This window comes from Pongo pygmaeus, chromosome 15 (genome assembly GCF_028885625.2).
Source record: "Pongo pygmaeus isolate AG05252 chromosome 15, NHGRI_mPonPyg2-v2.0_pri, whole genome shotgun sequence".
NCBI classification, from domain to species: Eukaryota; Metazoa; Chordata; class Mammalia; order Primates; family Hominidae; genus Pongo; species Pongo pygmaeus.
The window spans coordinates 31,879,705-31,900,581 of record NC_072388.2 but is presented as its reverse complement, the minus strand read 5'-3'; the positions used below and the strand labels follow the sequence as shown (position 1 = coordinate 31,900,581).

At 38.9% G+C, this 20,877-nt stretch overlaps 1 protein-coding gene across 14 annotated transcripts in view; it reads right to left on the bottom strand.

Annotated features, from left to right (window-relative positions):
* Positions 1–20,877, bottom strand: part of NPAS3 (neuronal PAS domain protein 3) — an 871,353-nt gene that overhangs the window by 237,839 nt on the left and 612,637 nt on the right. For all 14 annotated transcript variants that reach the window (XM_063651524.1, XM_063651525.1, XM_063651526.1 and 11 more), the window contains one exon: positions 4,975–5,064. In XM_063651524.1, the coding sequence (XP_063507594.1) occupies positions 4,975–5,064 (90 nt within the window). The remainder of the gene's footprint in view (positions 1–4,974; positions 5,065–20,877) is intronic.

Sequence of the window (20,877 nt, the reverse complement as noted above, 5' to 3'; positions counted from 1 at the left end):
AAAACAACCACTTACCCCCTTTCACCTTCACCTCTATTAACTCTTATTATAATCTTCAGCCACCCTGCCCTTTTCAGCAAGCTGCCTTGAATCTAGCCAATTTGTAACCTTGTCTGCAGCTACCTTCTGGCTGGCTTAAAATACCCAGGAAATACCTTATATAAGGGTGAGGACTTGGTGAGAAAAAGGGAAGTGACTCATTATGTGCAGGAGGGGACTGGGGGCAGTGGGGGGTGATTAGAACACATTTCAAGAGAGGCTTTAGCTGGCACGTAGGGTATTTTCTAATGATATCACCCTATACAAATGTGAAAATTTCCTGGCTTGCTCTAGATCTCATTTTGTTGTAAACAGGACCCTATATTAACTTGAAAGCACTTTGCTGGGATAGGTGTGCATCAGAATTATCCTGTCTCACCTCACTTTCCAGAAAAAATGTTTTCAGAGGATGTGAGTCCAATTGTATCCTCTGGTTACCTGAGTCTCTCATGTCCTCTGCCTCTGGCAACAATAATGTGAATTTCTCATGAGGGCTTAGAAGAAAATGCAGGATGTGAGTATGGGTGAAGGAAAGCCGATTTGAAACCATGTAAACCACCAAACTAGCCAATGCTATTGTGAGGCCTGGATGCGGGAACAGAACATCGCTCTCCAAATGGTCTTCTGCACGGCTATGGCTGTCGGGGAACGGGCTTCTGCCTGCTTATGAGATTTGTAATTTGGGTCTTTGTGTTTGCTGTGTAGATCACGACAGCCTTGCTGTGAATATGGACTCCAGTGGAAGCAAATCAATGTCATAATCTACAGGTTAGCTCTTCCAAAATCCTACATGAGATTTTCAGATTTCAGTCCCAGAAAAACTTTGCTTTCCTTGAGAAACAATGGTTTTTCATTTTTGATGGTTTACTGGATTTCCCTTTTTGCTTTGGTTACCATAAAGCTCATGGTTAAATCTGAAACTTTAATAAAGACCATTTATAATAAATGGTCTTTTTATGAGCTTCTTTTTTGTGTTTTCCTACTATGTGGTAACAGTTTACCTACTTTTGCTTATCTCCTTTTCCTCATTCCCTAGTTCTATTTTGACATTATTTTTGTCATATGTGTTTATGTAAGCTATTTCAAATCCTTTGTGGAAAGAGGAGAGTATAAGCCAACAAATAAATATTTCTCTAAGCTTTAAATCCTATATCAACTAGAAATATTTTTTATTTATCATGTAAAGTCTCTTTTGGATTCTTTGGCGATTAAGCCCCTTACGTTTTGGAAGAGATTTCATAAACGCTGGCTATATATCATTGCTACATTTTCAGTGTTAGGGAACCCATTCTGTTTTCTTAATTCATTTTCACTTCTGCCTGTTCCATTATAGCTAGAAAGCAGAGCTGTCATGAACAGCTCTGAATGCCATCACCAGGTATAAGAAGTTATTTAGTCTCTATGCAAGCCAAACTCAGCATCAGTATGTGGGAATCTTCCTTTAAGATAAGGCCTCTTGGTGAGTAACTGGGAATCATTTTTACACAGGAAAGCAAGTCAACAGTGCATACTTCTATAACCTGAAACCACTTCTTGGATGTTGTTAGGTTAAATATATACATCTCCTCTCTCTCTCTCTCTCTCTCTCTCTCTCTGTGTGTGTGTGTATATGTATGTATGCATGTGCATCCGGCAAAGTCAAGAGGACTGTTGAGGAGCTTCAGAAATCATCATCATTCACTCATTCCCATAATTACAACAAGATGAGAATACTTTAAAGATAATACCCAGCACGCACATGCCCTGGACACCAGGAGCTGTCCCACCCAAGGGAGTGTCAAAGAGAAAATCCGCTCTGGCTGTCTCTATCCCCATGCTACACAACAGAGCTCAGTAGAAGTTTCCCTATCTTGTTTTCTTGTGAGCCAAAAAAGAATCCTAATTCTTTCCTGAGCATAAGCTGTTTTAAAGCCACCACATTTATGTACACATTGAAAGAAAATAAAACTGACGGAGGGATATCTTGAGAGTTAGCAATACAGACATAGCTATGCTCTGTAACAAACTGACATGCTCACCGTCCTCCTTAACAATTTCACTGGACAAGTCTTTGATGACAGAGTTACACATTGTCTTTATTTAACAAAACTATTTGGAAAGGAAAGGAGGTTCCATAACTTTACAGATTCCTTATCACTGTCTAGAATTTGATAGAATAACCACTTAGCCAAAGTTGTAGAATACAAGCAGAGCATGTGGTTTGCATTTGATTAAGGGTGTGTGTGTGTGTGTGTGTGTGTGTGTGTGTGCTCATAAAAGAACAAATGCTTAATTGACTTAGAGTATATTTACTTTGTATATCACCCCATAACCCCTAAAACTGAAAAAGGGCATTGATGAAACTTGGAAAGAGTTGTATCTTGGGGACCTCAATTTCTCTATTAGGACTCAGAAACTGGGTTGGAAACTCTTTTCCAGAGTTTTAGCATAGATTTTTTTTTTCCCTCATGCTTTGGGCATTTAAAAATATATCATGTTCTTATCAGATTCTTTTCATATTAATGCAGAACTGTACTTAAGCTTAAGTTTTGAACTCTAAATACATAAATTGGTATAAGCAAAAATCACTTTTAAATACATAAATTGATATATGCAAAAATCACTTTCTACTGATTGACCCCTCATCAATTCAGGTGTATAGTGCTGCCAAATGAAGGCCCATGTCTCCTATCTCATAGCCTCTACCTGCATATTTGACAGTTTCTGCCAACACCAAACACATCCACCACAGGAGAAGAAGGCAATGGCACATTTTGGCCAGGGTCTGCCCCTGGATAAGTCAAGATGCTGACTACTGGTACATGCTTTAAAACCCATTATATATAAAAGCAAAGACTGACTGCACAGAAATTGCCAGATACTGTACCATGTCTACATAGTTGCTTTATTTCGCAGAAACGTCAATTATTTGTCTCAGATTTTATTTAATGATACAGTAGAAAAGCAGCTAAATAAAATACTTTTAAGGAGAAACCAGCATAGGGTTAAAGCCAAATTTTTCTTGAACAGATGATATTTCAGATGGCCGCACTATTCCAGATGCATCAATTTCCTTGAAAATCCAATCCATATATGTGCATATGCTGTGCTGGCAGGAGGACTGACTGAGATGGCCAAAACCCAAGAGCTAATATTCTTTTGGCCAGAATAATGCAATTATTATTTTCCTAGCTATCAGTCTAAGCATACAGAGCCATCTGTTATGCAAAGCAAACATACACATCTCAATTACAGAAAATGCAGTTGCCTTGACAGAATTTGGATTACACCACTAACCAGGGCTGTAAAATGTGTTTTGAGCTAGTATATAATGGATGCTTTTCAGGAGTTCCCTAATTAGCATTTACCTGCTTAAACTAATTATTCATCCTTCTTCTTTACTGGCTTATTAAACTTTGCTGGATACCCTGCATGAAACATGAATATGTGCATTGCAGAACAACAAACAGTGGTGTTTCCAGTTCTATATGGTAATAACAACATCGCAATATGGTGGCTCACCAATTTCAAAATTGAAGATTCTCAATACTAGGTCCCAGACAGATTAAGACAAGGCTTAAAGTCTGTTAAAGGCTATTACAAAACCAGATCTTTCAATAAGATACGAGAATACTAATACTGAGTTAACAAAAGCTCGGTTTCCATCATCTGGTTTGCTAAAGTCCACATAAAATAGGATTACTCCATACACTATAGCTGAGAGCTTCCATGTTCTTCAAAAAGCATTAACAGACCAGACCCTTGTTTGGATTCTCAACAGTAAATAATCAAATTTGGCAGTGTTTCTCCTCCTTCCCCAAGCCTCCTTACATGCCAAATATCTCTCTCTATTATTTTCCAATGTCTTTCTTGATTTAGCTATTACCCGGCAAACTCACTAACAGCCAAAAGGGTCCAGCCTTGCTGGATGTCTCCTTAGCGCTGTGCCAACTTTCAGAAGCAATGAGTCTGGGGTGGGTCCTGCTTTAAAGAGACAAATCTTATCTCTATCTCTAGCTTCAAGGGGCAACTGAACGAGCGGTAGATTATCCAACTTGGCAGATCACCACACACACACACAAAATCCCTCCCACTAAGGCAGTGTTTTCCTCATGCCAAACCACCAGATGAAAGGGGTCAAACTCAGCCAATAACCTGTATGGGCGCAAATACCCAGATGTTCAGCATTTTTATGGAGAAAACATCTGGGTAATTAGCTGAATTGCAAACCTTGCTTCAGGATATTTTGGCATTCACTAGATGCAGCCCATGTCTTGGAATTCACTGGAACTTAAATTTTTGTGTTCCAGGGGAATATCGAGAAGTAACATCCAGGATTTTTGTCCCTGGCCCATCAGCCTCCATTTTCTTTTCTTTTACCCTCCAAAAAACACATGTGAGTAATTAAATGGCAAATAATGAAAAGCTATCTTATTTTATGAAATCATCTTTCAGCATTAGGAAGCATTTGCAAAGGCAGCAAAATATATCCTTGCTGGAACCCTCCCTGCAACACATTTTAATGGTCTCTTTCAGCATTTCTTGACTCCAAATGACTTCTGCCATTGTGTCAGCTCCCAGGATAATGCAGGGTACTCCATAAACATCCAGTAATAGGACACAAGGGAAGCACTATTAGTGTGTCCCTCTCCTACTGGGCACAGGGGTTTCAAAGTTCAAAACAACCAAGGGAAGAAACTTCATTTGTTCTCAATAAATTAATAATGATCCTTGGGGGGTGGGGAGCGGAACTAAAGTTTTTGAGCACAAGTTTATTCTGAATGTTCAACACTGACACACAGATTTCTCACTGACTTTGAGAGAACAGTCAGGTAAAGCCATTAAGTAATAAATTTGATAATTCATGCTAAACAGAATATTCCTTGAAGAAGGAAAAACATGAGGCCGAAGAAGGCTTCATAATCGCTGCCAAGAATCTAAAATTGTTTTACTTACCTGTGAGAGGCCTAGGTAGATGGAGACTGTTTCGGAAATGTACAAAAATTTTCCTTCTTGATTTAGTGCAAATACAAAGCCATCCAGGGACTGCAGGAAAAAGAATAAATATATAAATAGATTAATAAATATAAAGGATGCAGATTTAATTAGCAAGGCAACTGAGAAAAAGCAATACATTGATTTTTTTTTTTTTTTTTTTTTTTTGAGACAGAGTCTTGCTCTGTCTCCCAGGCTGGAGTGCAGTGACACGATCTTGGCTCACTGCAACCTCTACCTCCTGGGTTCTCCTGCCTTAGCCTCCCAAGTAGCTGGGATTACAGGCATATGCCACCATGCCCAGCTAATTTTTGTATTTTTAGTAGAGACAGGGTTTCAGCATGTTGGCCAGGCTGGTCTCGAACTCCTGACCTCAGGTGATCCACCCACCTCAGCCTCCCAAAGTGCTGGGATTACAGGTGTGAGCCACCGCGCCCAGCCACGCTGAATTTAAGACCGTCTTTTCTCCGTGTTTAACGAAAGTCCTAAGATCTTTTAGTATTGCATTATACATGAACAAATTAAATGTCTGAATTAAGACTGAAAGCTTTCTTTTACTTTAGGGACTTATGTCTCTCTCATTTTGATCAAGATACATTACATTCATGTATAAAATAAGGTCATGCTGATTTTATGAGCTGTTGCCTTTATTTTTTTTGGATTCAGTGGTTACTGAGATTAAATCAGCAAGATTCTCCATTAAATAGTTGAACAGGAATAAAGATCGTAATGAAATGAAAGAAAAAAAGGTTTCCTATATCAAGAGCAAGTAAAATCACTACTTGCACGACTATGAACATCAACAATTTGCTAATTAATAAGGAATTATGCCTTCCTTACTCCCAGTGCCCATTGTGTTAGAACAATAGGAAATGTCAATACATTAAGGGGTAATGTTTATGGGCTGCAATCTTACAAACTGTAATCCTGTTTTGCAAAACTCTCTGTTAAAGTTTTATAGTGACAGTTTTAGTTTCTATCACAACTCCTGAAATGAAACAAAAGAAGAAAGAAAGAAAGAATAAAGAAAGAAAAAGGATGCTACACATCATCTGTAACTCCTAAAACCTCAGTCCACTTTCCAAATGGAGGGTTGCATTTTCAGTTTGATGAATGGTGTAAATCATCATGAACTCCAACTGCAATATAACATTCAAACTGAGAATAAATTTGTTTCACATTCTTGCAATCCAGTGCATCCTACACCCTCTGTCATCCGCATGTTTTTTGTTTTGCTTTATATTTATTTTTAACAAGGTAGATTGCACAAGTGCTGCTTCTACAGGAAAAAAAGTTTTTAAATGTGAGTGGTGTTAAAAAAAAAAGGCTGTGAATTTGCAAATATAGGAAACCCACGCTAGGAACAAGGTATGTGAAAACACTAAATTAATGACAAAATTTGTAAAATATAGAAAGGTGGAAGATGTGTGTAAATTTAGTTAGAAATATGTGCCTTCTCAAATCCTAGCAATAATTTCAGTCTCCTAAAATACTGAATTTTGGGGGGAATATATATTATATATATTCTTATATATATATATGTATATATATATGCATACAGATACACACACACACATATATGTATGTATGTATGTATATATAAAATTTGGATTTCCTGCCAGATACAGTGGCTCATGCCTGTAATCCTAGCACTTTGAGAAGCCAAGGTTAGCAGATCACTTGAGACCAGGAGTTCAAGACCAGCATGGCCAACATGGTGGAAACCCCACCTCTACTAAAAATACAAAAATTAGCTGGGTATGGTGGCACACCTGTAATCCCAGCTACTTGGGAGGATGAGGCACAAGAACCACTTGAGCCCGGGAGGAGGAGGTTGCAGTAAGCCAAGATCATGCCACTGTACTCCAGCCTGGACAACAGAGCAAGACTCTGTCTCAAAAAAAAAAAAAAAAAAAAAAAAGAAAAAGTGGATTTTCCTGTTTCCTGATCTGTTTTCACTGCCCCACTGGTCAGAAACTGTGGATGACACCCAATCCCCTCCTCTGATTTCTTGGGTTCTGAAAACAATTCAAAAGTCACATTATATTGTTCCACTAAAGAGAAAATTACATGATAGATGAGCTTTTAGCTACATTAATACAATAATGCCAACTTACATTTATTAAGCATTCTGTGCTAAGCAGTTTGTACATATTGTCTCTTTTAATTTTCACAAGTACTATATGAAGTTATAGTATTATTATCTACTTTTTTTTTTTTTTTTGAGACGGAGTCTTGCTCTGTCTCCCAGGCTGGAGTGCAGTGGCGAGATCTCGGCTCACTGCAAGCTCCGCCTCCCGGGTTCACACCATTCTCCTGCTTCAGCCTCCCGAGTAGCTGGGACTACAGGTGCCTGCCACCATGCCAGGCTAATTTTTTGTATTTTTAGTAGAGACCGGGTTTCACCGTGTTAGCCAGGATGGTCTCGATCTCCTGACCTCGTGATCCGCCCGCCTCGGCCTCCCAAAGTGCTGGGATTACAGGCATGAGCCACTGCGCTCAGCTGTTATTATCTACATTTTATATATAAGGAAATTGAGGATTAGTGAAGTTAGGCAACAAGCCTATTCCTAGTTTGGAGTTTAGATTTGAACTTTGGCAATGGGACTTAATAACTAACTATACTGCCTTCCAATAAAAATAAAGATTCTCTAATTGACATGTGTGAATTAATGAAATGGCAAATATTCACAGCATTTCTGAAATTAAAATATTTACCCTAAGAGGCAGCCTGTACATCTTAAACATTGTCCCTTGTTTTTGAACAATTTGTGTTCATACGACAGAATCCTTTCATTGTGGGTAGAAGACAGAGGGGACGTAGGATGGCAAGAGATTACTTAAGTTACTTCCACAGGAGGTTACCTGGCCACCTTTGCTGTGAAATATTTCCCCGGAACCAGCTTTTGGGAATAAAATACTGTCTAGGGGAACTGGGTTCCTTACCTTTGACAAAACTGCCAAACCCTCTGCAGCCTTTTCTGATAGAGCCTTTCAAGCGCAGGATGTGGTATAGCGGAACCTCACTTTGAACCAGTGCAAGGGGAGAGATATTTCCTTCCTACAAGTTTGGGAAGGATCTAACTTCAATATACCTTTACCTCAAACAGGATGTCTCCTGAGGATGACTCATGAAAATTAGGACCCTCCCCTTTGTGACTATTCCCTTGGATCTTATAAAAGGGCTTATTAGGTTTTCCATTCGACCTGATAGCCATGGCTTGGTACACAATCACGGAGAACTGTGTAAGTCATCTTCTCCAATTTTAATATGTCATTGTCAATTAGAGCAACAACACAAAGAAAGATCACAGGAGAACTTCTAAGGACACAAGGGACAGTTGGAAGCCTGGTTGGGTGCAGAAGGATGGACTGATGAAGCTGGTGTGGGGATAATCTCCTATAGTTCTAAACCTTCATTTTACAGAGGAGGAAACTGAGGCACAGAGAGGCTAAGTGGCTGGACAAGATCAGATGGCCAGTTAGTGGCAGAGCCAGGATTAAATCTTCTTCACTCTCATAAAATTATTAAAGCATTTATGGCATTGTATGCTTCTGGTTGGCTTACTCAGCTCTCAACTAGACAATTTCTGAATCACTGAATTTCTCAACAGTGAGGCAATGCCTCATTTATCTTTCTCCAGCTGGTACCTAACAACTACTCAATCAAGATTTATGAAATCCAATTGTACCTCCATGCTCAGTGCTCCCTTTTCCTTATATCACAAATACCATAATGACTAGTCAGGATGGAAATTATTTTCTTGAGGAGTCCAGCTTATGGACTTAGATTATTTACAGATTCAGATTCCACAGATTTCCACTATGGTCTGGGATACCTCCTGATATTCAGAATAGAATGGATTCTTTTATGTCCTTCAAAGTACCCAGTGCTATTTCTGAATAGATGTGTCATTTGCTGTCTATGCATATCCTTTACTTACTCACTAAAGGGGATTGTGATTTTTAACATGAGGTTCAGATTTCATGTACTTACTAAAATATTTGAGGAGGTTTGGGCACCATAGCAGGGTAAAAGACTATCTGGGGGCTAAACATCTGATGCTATTAAGCAGTGGCGATCTAAGAACTGGCCAGTTTTGTCTGGCAAAAACAGAGGCTTCAACACATGTTCCAATTTCCTGGTGAGATTAAAATGAGTCTATGTCTACATGACACAAAGACATCCAGTCAATTCAATTAAAAATAAGGGCCAATTTGGTAGGGGGAAAAACAACTAGTTAAATTAGTTGTTAGTCATCACAGAAGTGAAACACACACACACACACACACACACACAGACACACCAACAACAACTGGTTAATTCACCATATTTTTCACTTTTATGCTTATCATTTTGGTCAATTATACCTATAGTCTGAGATCAATGTCCATATCTCAGATTTGATTACCTTTCAAATAAAAAATGGGATATGAAGTCAGGTCTAAAGTGGATTGCCAAGGTCACTTTTCTCATAGCTACTACCTTCTGATTCAGGATTGTCTCTGCTATAGTTAGCTGTATGTTGCCACTTAGAAAAGTTTGAAGGGTAGCATCATTGTTGGTTTAATTTGGGTGTTATCAATTTAAAAAGGTGGGAGGAGGAAGAAAACATTCAGTCAGTTAGTCTTGGAAACCAAGTGTGATTAATCTGAAAGTTCTGTGGAATTTTTTTGAATTTTGAATCAAGAAAGCTATTATATACTGCGCTGTTCAATCACTGCAGGCTACTTTTTAATTTTTTTTTCAACTGCCCACTGTTTTCAACAGGCGCCAATTAAGATTTTGGGGTCAAAGGGTTAATTACATCTTCTTACTCACTATGTAGAATTTTCTGATTATTAACTAAGGTTGGATTAAGATGAAAAAGAACCTACACAAATGTTAATGCTAGTCCCTCCTCAAGAAGATTTATTATAAAGCCATGCTGAAATCTATCTGCTTTCCTCAAAGCAGATGGGGAACGAAATCTTAGAAGAAACAGTAAAACAGACATTTTAAAGACATGCAAGTTCTGATTTATCAAGACAGTTTTCTTACTACTGAAAACAGTTCTTAGCCATCCAGACAGGGCCGATTGGAGATTTCTTTTGTCACATCCCAGTAAGTCTATGAGGTACACATGCAAGAAGTGAGGCTTGGATACAGAAGTCAGGAGTTACAGCATCTCTGAATGATAACGCCTGTAATTATAATTTATATCCCCTGACATTAGTGTCACATATAAAGTGTAAGGCATAGTTTCTTAACCCCAAAAGCTGAATGCTTCTAACAGTACTTGTCAAATGATGAGGTTATTTCCTTGCAGGCTATGGAAGTAACCACAGGTTCATGATTGAAGGTATACTAATGTTTAATGCATTGTGCTAAATGGATTTATATTTGTCAAAGGAGTTTTGCCTCTGCTTTCCTTTTTGTGCATATTCCTCTGCAGCCAAATTTCACAGAGTGACATCTTACCGTGGTGCTCCTTTAGGGACAAGTTTTGAGTATATAAGCACTCCGAAATTAGTAGTTCTTTCTTTGACATTCCAGTACAGAAGGGGGAAAAATCACCCCAAACTCTTTTCCTATGACTTAACTCCAGTTAGAGAGAAGAATTACCAGTAGGCTAGGTTATTTTAATGACAGATTATTTTAAACTAAGCCTTCACCATCTGTTCCACCCCCTAATTATGAATGCAAAAAGAACATATTTCACAATTACATCAGTAAAAAAGTAAGATATACATGATTTAAATGCATGCATGTGCTCCTTGTCCAATGTGCCATGCATCTGTGATGTTCTTCCAATTCAGGCTCAGACTGCAGAGAAAATGCCCATACGTGATAGAGTATAATCTCTGACATACTCAACTTTCCCTTCAAACCCAGAGTTCTTCACTGTTGTGACATAACTCTGTTAGGACAACAGCAGAGCCTGAATTCGGGCACTATGCATATCAGACATTAGAAGTGAGCATTTTATAGCTGCTAAGACAGCTTTGCTGTTAATAAGGAGAGGCTCTGTGAGAAAACTGCCTCCATTCCGTAAGCAATGGGTTAGCCTTGGGAAGAAGTGGGTCTGCCCTTGAACCGTATGAGAAGCCTGGCTGGAGAGTGAGAACAGGACTCCACTGCCTATCTTTCCACTCTGTTTTGGCAGCAGTTAAAAGAGTTGGAAAGAACCAAATATTTCTTAAATTTTTTGGCCTTTTGATACAATCACACTTTGATAGCGCTCATTAAAATGCCATATTGCCCTCCGAATGCACTCAGGAAGTGATGCTATACTGCTCAGGCACACACATGTGGACTCCCAGCGACTTCAAGGAGAACCTGGATGGTGCCCAAAGTGCCCACATGTGTCTGTTTATGGGGAAGAAAAAGATTCACAAATTGTGTCTTCGCAATCTGACTTTTAACAATCCAGCACTGTGCAGAAACAAAAGCCTTATTTTCAGGAATAAGAATCTAAGTCAAGTATATTTTCTCGAAGTGGATAAAAGCATACACATCAAAGGTTTAGGCTTTATTTAACCCTTCAGAATCTCTAAGAGCTTTCTGTTCCTTCCTTTGCCTTTCAATGAGTCAACTGCACAAAGGATAGCATAGGTTCATACTGTCAGGTACCAAAAGCCACATGTTTCCCAGTCACAACACCAAATTGGATTAGTTAAATTTGACTATTTTTCTACTAAAAAATAAATCCAGAACAGCAAACTGTGATGCCTCAAAACACCTTTCGTAAGGGTTTCCTACAACATGTAAATTGAAACATCTTAGGTGAGAAAACAGTTAAGAGCCATAGATGGCCTCTCTTCAGTCCTTAAAAGAGAGGCAGCAGAATAAAGAGGCAGCAGAATAAAAGGAGAGACACTGAGCTAGCAACATGTTAAAACATGAGAAGAACAAAGACACCCACTTTCTGAGCAAGATGAGGTTTTACTTCTGCTCCTTAAAATTCCATTTTGGGGGAGCTGTGTATCCAAGTGCTGACCTTTTTTCTCTGGGATGCTAGTTTAGGCTTTACTTCCAGCCTTGACGGATGCAGATTTACTGATTTGAACATCCAGCCAAATGGACAATAGGCTCTGGTCAAAAGACAGTGACTGGCTTCTGAGCCACAGGGGCAACTCCATAGTATCTCTGGTTTGTCCCAGAGGAACCGGGGCTCCACTTGGGGCATAGGTGAGCACATGCTCCTTTTGCCACAAGGAGAGGATTCCAATAGTTATTCTAGAGCACAAATGTTCATTGCAATGCTACATCTGCTTCGCATATATGTGGTATGTTAAATTACTGAATGGTAGACTTCTGAATCTAAGAGCTCATTCCTTATTGTGCTTCTCTCTCATTGAATTCAGAGTTCTTTTTCAAGGTAGAGGAGGAATCCCCACCTTGGCAGAAGTAATATAAACAATAGGTTGCACTGGTCCTGAATGGCCTAAAAATGTCACTGCTTTGCTTTGGCTAGAAATATATGCCGTTCACTCACACGCGGGTACGAGGTGTCTTTCAAGTTGTTGGCATTAAAAAAAACAACTGAAAGAAAAGAATAAATAACAACTGTTTACCTTACATCCTGTCGAACATAGACTACTGCAAAGTAGGAAGTGGTCTTCATTATATATATATTATATATGAATCAAATATGCTGTTACACATATTATATATAATATATATTGCATTTATTGTTATCAGATGTCATAAACAATGCTCAGTTCACTCAGTATTCACCAGGGAAAAGAAAAGGAAGCAAATATTTGTTAGTCACATTACATAGCTCACATGTGAGATAGGTATTATTTAATCCTACTTTGCAGATGAGGAAACTGAGGTTCAGAGCATTTAAGTACATTGCTCAGTGTCACGTAACTAACATGTGGTAGAGCTGAGAACAAAGGATCCTTTGACTGCTTTTCCTCCCACTGCTGAGACTACCTGCTGGGTACTTTAGTTGTTTCACACCTCGATATAGCTGTGTGGAATCCTTGCCTCTTCCAGCATTTCTTTCCACACAAGTGAGTCTCATGCTCTTTCTGTTTAGAAAACACCTGTTGACTGCAACAGAAAGCACCTGATGAGCTCTTATTATGCATCAAGCCCATGACAGCCTGAGTTTCACAAAGGGGAGTGAGATAAGGTTCCCAATCACAAGCTGCTTTCTTAAAGAAGACTCATCTGTGGGATCCAAGACTAAGAAAATGAATAAAGTTCAAAATTAACTGTATAAAACAGAAAGCCCCAAGGCAAAGGCAGTTTCCAATTTAGGATACCCTGAATACACAGTGGGGACCCCTGGATGACCCAGCTCCAGACCTCTTGTAGGTTGGTGTTGTTTTGGGGAAAGGCATGGAGTGCTCGATTTGGAAAACATGCAGTCAAAAGACCACCAGACTTTGAAGAAATTCCCATGAGTTGGAAGAAGATCCTAGATCCCAGAAGTGGACAGGGGACCCCACAGGTAATAATCCCTAGTAAAACCACATCTCCAAATAGGCAGCTGGTATGTAAGACTGGACCACACCACATACTAGCTGGCCAGAACACTGACCCCATATCCTGTCCCAGAGTTTTTCATTCAGACTTATATGTTAGTTTTTTCCCCCTTCTCTGGTAGTATATACATACCATTTTATATAGAAGTCAATGTGAAAATAAGATAGACTACAGAAATTTATTTTATAGTCACATTTACCTGAAAGTACAGCCTCACTTACCTGAAAACACATCCCTGATGTTGGCAGGGAAACCCACAGTGCTTCTGTTATGGCTAATTATGATATGAACCTGACTGTTTACTGGGCAGTGGGTGACTTCTAGAAACAGGCTCTTAAGACAAAATAATAAATGCTTTGTACAGGTATTTCTCTAGGTAAGGAGGTTTGTGTCGGGAGTAGTAACAATGATTAAAGAATCCCTTAATGAATTTAGAATATTAAAAGACCATTTAGAGACCGCAGACACTAATCTGGTGCAATCATGTGTTTTATTTCTAGGAACATTTTATTTGTATCTCTAGAGAAAAGGCATTAAAAAACATTTGTACTCAAAGGAACTTGATGGTTACAAATATAGTTCAGAAATTCTGGTTGGGGATAATTCATGGGCCATGAAACCCTTCTATGTTAATTTCAGGAAATCATTGTAAATGGGTTCTTTGCTCTTTATTTTATATATCATTCATATAATTAACAATTAATTTTTAGTAGAACCACATACAGCTATAAATATGATGGGCTGATAACAGAAATTAGTATTTAGTTCCTGGAGTCAACAATGCTTAGAATTGTTTTTAAAATTTTTTGTGAGTAACTGCATCTCTTCTGGGTCCTTCACTTTACAATACTGAAATCTTTACATTGGTTTTCTGTGAATTCCAGATGCTTGGAGGCTATGTTGCTTCACTGCCTCAGCTCCAGAATTTAGCTTCATATGAAGCAGAGATACATATTTATAGGGAAGTTAATTATTCTGATGGAACTGAGACCTGGTCCTGAATGATCTGTGGATAAACAACATGGTTTACCATTTGCTATGGCTCTCGGCTGCTTTGCTAACCTTCTTTCATTTCACAGTTGGCTGCTGAGTCTAGGTGAGAAGGACCAGCGTACGCTGCCTGTCCACAGAGCTCTCATCCTATTCAAGGGTCCAAGGAAATGGAAATGCTTCTGCTTTTATCCATGTGCCAGACTATGTAACACATGAGAAGTAAAAAAGATTATGGATTGTTATGGTTTGCTAACATACTTGCTTATATCCAGAACATAACAACTAATATCGTAAGAAATCTTCATCAGTGACGCTCTTGATGGCAGCCTTCAAAGTAGAACAATTCAGCTTGTGAAATTTGCTAGGACCAAATTTGCTAGGTGTACATTAAATGACAGTCTTAATTTATACAATTAAAAGCAGTAATGCTTACTAGGGAGGCTGAGGCAGGAGAATCGTGTGAACCCAGGAGTTTGAGGCCAGCCTGAATAACATAGTAAGACCTCGTCTCAAACAAAACAAACCCCAAATAACAAAAGAAAACAATAGTGGTGCTTGGCTGTATTGATCCTGGCTTCTCTGTGGTCTAATTCAGGAACAGAATGAAAGGACTGAGCTGAGATATGGGGTTTTTGGTGTTGGTAATTTTGTGGAATGATTTAGTAAAGAAGAAAATCAAATTCTGGTATTTTCCACTGGCTTCCTAAAGTGAATCTTTTGTTGTTTGTTTTTTAAAAAGTGAAAAGTGAAACTGGAATTTTCTTCCTCTTTCTGATTGTACTTCAATGACTATTCTGGCTGGAAATGAATTTAGTGCTATCACTGAAGAGGGATTGGCCATTCATTACTTGAATTTGCAAGATCAAAAGGTGATTTCACTGAAATCTCAATGAGTTTTAATAGGAATCATGGGAATGAAGTTGTCTATAAAGAAGGTAAGTGTAACTAACTAAAATGTGAAAATAATGTCTAAAAGTGACTGCCTTGAAGGTAAACGCAGATATGTTAAGGTGATTTGAATAAGGCAAAGAATGTAACTAAACCATGGAAACCACTGTGCTGACCATCTCTGTGCCTTTCTGACCTATCATATCCGACAGCAAAAGATAACAGACTCACATATCTTCTGTTTTAGCCATCTGATTGATGCATCAAATAATCACTGTGATTGTTTTTTTCTTTAAAATAGGCACTCAGCCTGTAATCCTAGCACATTAGAAGGCCGAGGTAGGTGAATCGCTTGAGCTCAGGAGTTTGAGACCAGCCTGGCAACATGATGAAGCCCTGTCTCTATCAAAAATACAAAAAAATGTAGCCGGCTCTGGTGCCACATGCCTGTGGTCCCAGCTACTCAGGAGACTCAGGTGGGAGGAACGCTTGAACCCGGAAGGCAGGGGTTACAGTGAGCCAAGATTGTGCCACTGCACTCCGACCTGGGTGATAGAGTGAGACCCCGTCTCAAAAATAAAATAAAATAGGTGCTCAAATTTGTTTAAAAGATATTTGAAAAGGTGTACTTCAGTGCTGTCTTGAAGTGAAAGGTTATATGCAAGTAATAGATTGTGGGTATCAAAAAGCAAATTATATCTAGTACATGAATTGTCACTAGATGGTCATTTTTTTCAGACACAGATTTGTTCTATACATTTTGAGATGCCTGGACATTTGGTTATAAATAAATATAAACACGTTCGCATATGCTCCTGTAATTACTAACTGGGGATGAATCATTTGTTGGAGCTAATAATGCTACCATATGCATGTCCCAGGGCAGAAGAAAGTGTCAATAGCTTTTGTCCAGATATAGCCTTTCCTTTCCCTCTGTTCCAGAGTGCTGTCAACACATGTGATCTCTCCCTTTCTTGGGTTCTTTAGGTGAAGTCAGAGGTCAGTAGCTGGCATCTCAGCCAACAAAGGGCAGACCTTGTCATTCTGCTCTTTCCTAAGCAGCACAGAGTGTTAGCCTGCTGGGAAGGTATAACTTAGTGTGCATTTTGAATTGGGCTATTTGGAATAGATTGCCACAGAACAATCTACTTTTGCTACAGAGCCCTTATCACCTAACACACCTGAGTAATCGCTGGGTAAACTGCTTTCAGTGAATTAGGACAATGTGGTTTACTGAAGTCGTATAACAGCCATAGCATTACACATCCTACAAGGGATTTGCTGTACCAATAATCTAGGTTATGCACGATCTATTCAAATACACTGATGTGCCCATTGAAAGTAATTCCAAAAGAAATTTGGAGTTGGTCATATTGATAATTCGCTCACTAGAAACCTTGAATCAATAATCTCAGTATAATTCTAATGTGCACAATGATTACTTACCCACTCTTTTGTCTTAAATAGCTGAAGATGTGTTAGAACAAAAATAATTTTAAAATGGATATATTCCACCATTCACTACATTTGATGAATGACGGTCTACATCTCAATGACTATTAGACTTATTAAAATTAGTATACAGAATTGTAGACTAACTGTTGACTAAAGCGGCCTCAACCATATATAGCAATAACACGTTCAGCCACAACTGTCACCTCTTACTTAGTCTTTCTCAATGTTTGATGTCAAAGGCATCCGAATTGCCAACAACAATGGTTGTATGAAGGGATAAAGATACTGATTAATTTCCAAGTATTATTTTTTCACTTGGCCCTCCGTCTGATTTCTTTTAAGAGCTGGGCACATGAACTAATACTTATTTTCATTACTACAATGGTAGTTATCTTAGTCTAGAATCAGATGACAAGATGATCAACTTCATGGTTGAGAAAATTTCCACAAACTCTTATACAAACTTGCAGAATATTTTGAATGAAGTCCCAATAAGTTAAGAAGAATGAACCCCCCTTACGACTGTTGCTTAGACCTCACTTAGATTCTAAGTAAATAGCAACCTCCCTGACAAATGACAGTAGCCTGAAAAAGTGAGGAAGTACAATGTCAGATGGTATCGCCTGGAAAACGACAGTGCATAGGTTTGGGACCAACTGTCTTTGTGCCCCTTATATGTTCTTATTTTAGTCGCCTTTTCATATTTTTCTTTTGTTTCTTCTTCACTTTTCCTTTCATCTTTTGGTTTGCATTTTGCCTTCATCCATTTAGTAAAAGAGGGGCTGATGGCTGCAGGGAGAGTGCAAACCATACTTCGCAGCCAATGTTCCCATAAATCTTACTCTCAATGTATTTGTATGTGAACCCAGGGCAGTGAAACAACTCTGAATTCATTTATACATCCAACTCATGGGTGTGCAATGATTACTGACAAATTTTGAAGACCAAGAATGGCTCTGAATTTGTGTTTGCTAGTGTAAATTTTATAGGGTTGAATATTGGGGATAGACTCCTTTTGCCTCCCATGAGATTTGCTCATTCTAGCCTTGACCTTTCCCAACAAGTCAGATTTGTTTTATTGTCTTGCTTAGGGGTTGTGCTTTAGTAACAGGATGACCTACTTTAATTTCTACTTAAATGTGTCACAGCCTGAAAAGTGACTTCCCCTAAAGGACTGAGTCCTTAAAGACTCAAACTGGCCTCTGAGACCGAATGGAAGACTTTTATCCCAAAGCAAATAAAAATATATTAAGGGTTTTACAAACACAACCTTAAGTCTTTATCATTTTCTGTATGTGCCTTCTACTCTCATTACAGGTTAACTGTACTTGCCTAAGACATTCGCTGCTCCTCTCCACTAGATTTTTACCTTTCTGACTCCTTTCCTGCCACGACAGGAGCCTTTCATGAAAGTGTTAGCCAATATTATTTTGCCTTTTCCTAAACAGCACAGACATGACCCACTAGGCAGGCCTAATGTACTAGATGTAGACATAGGTCTGCAGTTTATCAACATCCTTAATTTCACATGAGCTAGTGACTAGCATTAATCTCAATACTGTATGGTGCAACAAGCTCAGCTCTTTCTCGTAAGCTCAGCAAGGTGCAAGTAACGTATCCTCACAGGCAATGAGCAAAGAAATCCATTCCTTCACAGTTTTCAAAAGGCAAGTCTTTATATTGGGGCCCCTAGTGATAACTATGTTATCACAATTAAAATTTTCAAAACTATCACATAAAATCAACATATTGAGCAGGATAAAAATCCCTATCCCACATAGCTTACTATACAGAGTAAAACCTACAAGATCTGCCGCAAATCATTTATGCTTGCTTCTTCAAGGCTGAAATCTTTTGGCTTACTGGAACACACACAAGGAAATGGTAGATGTAGGAAGTTATCCAGCAAATGATTGGAAGAAACTTATTACTAATGCTCCTTATAATACATTAGGAAGTTTGAACGGATTATTCATAGGCTTAAACACTTAGCTACAGGGTGATGCCTAGTAGAGGGAGTGTTTCGGTGTTGGAAGACATAGGCTGAAATATTAGGACCCTTCTCACCACTTTTCTGCATAAGTCAATCGACAACAGGATTGCAGATACAGTAAGCAACCAGAGTAGTTTAAAGAGAATGCATTCTTTCATATCTCTGCCTAGGGTCTTTCCAGGGTTCTCATGAAAAAGGGAATCTGGATATCATCCCAGCCCTAGGTAAAGCACTAGAAAAGAGGCAGGGGTTTCTATGCTATAGAGGTAGACTCCTGGCCTCATTAAGACGTGTGGCAGAGGAGGCTTCTAGAGTCAGAAGGCCTTAACAGGAGCCCCCAGAAGAAGAGGATTGAGGAATGAAGAAGAGATGCATTAGGCAGATGAACTACTTCTGAGAGCAGGTTTCCTTGACTGCGATCATTGCTAAGGAGCACATTCTGTGGCTTTCAGCAGGGATGGACTTGCTTCAGCTCTTGAAACAATCCTCAGCAAGGGAGATACACTGCCAGAGGCCATATCTTATGGCTCACAGATCTGGTACTATACAGTGACCTCTCTTGACTCCACCCTCTAGTTTTCTTCACCATGGAAACCATGAATCTGTCAGAAAGTCCCTGGTCAGATTCAAGGGACTCTAAAATGAGACAATGATAGAGAAGATGGAACAATCTATGGCCTTTTCTTCTCAATTCCTTCAGTGACACTAAACAGCCTATGTGGCCAGAACTGAACAAGTTCCATGTTCAGGTTTGAAATGGGAACATTTCAAACATTTCAAGAGGCAGCAGGGTGTAATGCAAAAGGATACACGAGCTTTGAACTCAAACAGACCTGAGCTAGAATTCTGACTTTACAACTTCACTGTTTTCTCATACAAAAATGTAAAGAATAACATCTATATATTATTCATTTCAGTCAACAGAGTTGTTGAGATGATTAGAGTTAATACATGTAAAAGTGTCATCGTACAGCAGGTATATAATAAATGGTGCCCATGATGACTATTACTTGACTTGGGACCCTGATTTAGGAAGAATGTCTGCTAGTAATTGTGGGTTTTATCTACTTGTAAGGAGAAAAACACACTTGGAAGTGCAGGATAATCTATCTACTAAGGGCAGTTAAACTAAATGTGTTACATAGGAGACAGGAGACTAATGTTACAGCAAGAAAAAAACTCAATAGTCATGTCTGAGATAAGGTTTCATCATAGTCAAAAACATTTCCCTTTACAACTCAAAAAAACAAGTTTAGAGACAAACAATTTTAAGGGAGAAAAAGACTATTTGTTTACCTCAGGGACTGCAGAAATTAACGGAAAGAGACAAATTAAGGAAATACAGGGTGGGACACTTGGGCAGAACATCAATGTCAATGAGAAGATGAAAAGGATCAAACATAGACATAGGAGAAAAATGATTTATATAAGCATGACCATTTTAAAGTAAGAACTATTCTGGGATCTACATACACATACCACACACACATACACACACACACACACACATACATATATATAGTATATATATATATATATATATAAAATATACACACACATAAACACATACGTGCATATGTTGTCTTAGTGTGCTTGGGCTGCCATAAAAAAATACCACAGATTGGGTGACTTAAACAACAGAAACTTATTCTGTCAGAGGCCTGAAGCCCAGGAAGTCCACAGCCAAGGTGCCTGTAGGGTTCAGTTTTGGTGAGATCTCTCTTCCTAGATTGTGGAAGGGTGTGGCTCACCTTTTTTGATGTGTCCTCACATGGCCTTTCCTTGATGCATGTGCATGGTGGGAGACAGACAGAGTGAGAGCGCTCTCTCTGTCTTCGTCTTCTGATAAAACCACCAACCCTACTGGATCAAGACCTTATCCCTAAAATCTCATTTAACCTTAACTACCTCCTAAAATCTCCAAACACTGTCACACTGGGAATTTGGGCTTAAATATATAAATTGGTGGTGGGGGCACAATTTAGTCTATGGCACACATATATATGTATGTGTATTAAATATTCACCAGAGCTTGGCGCGGTGGCTCATGCCT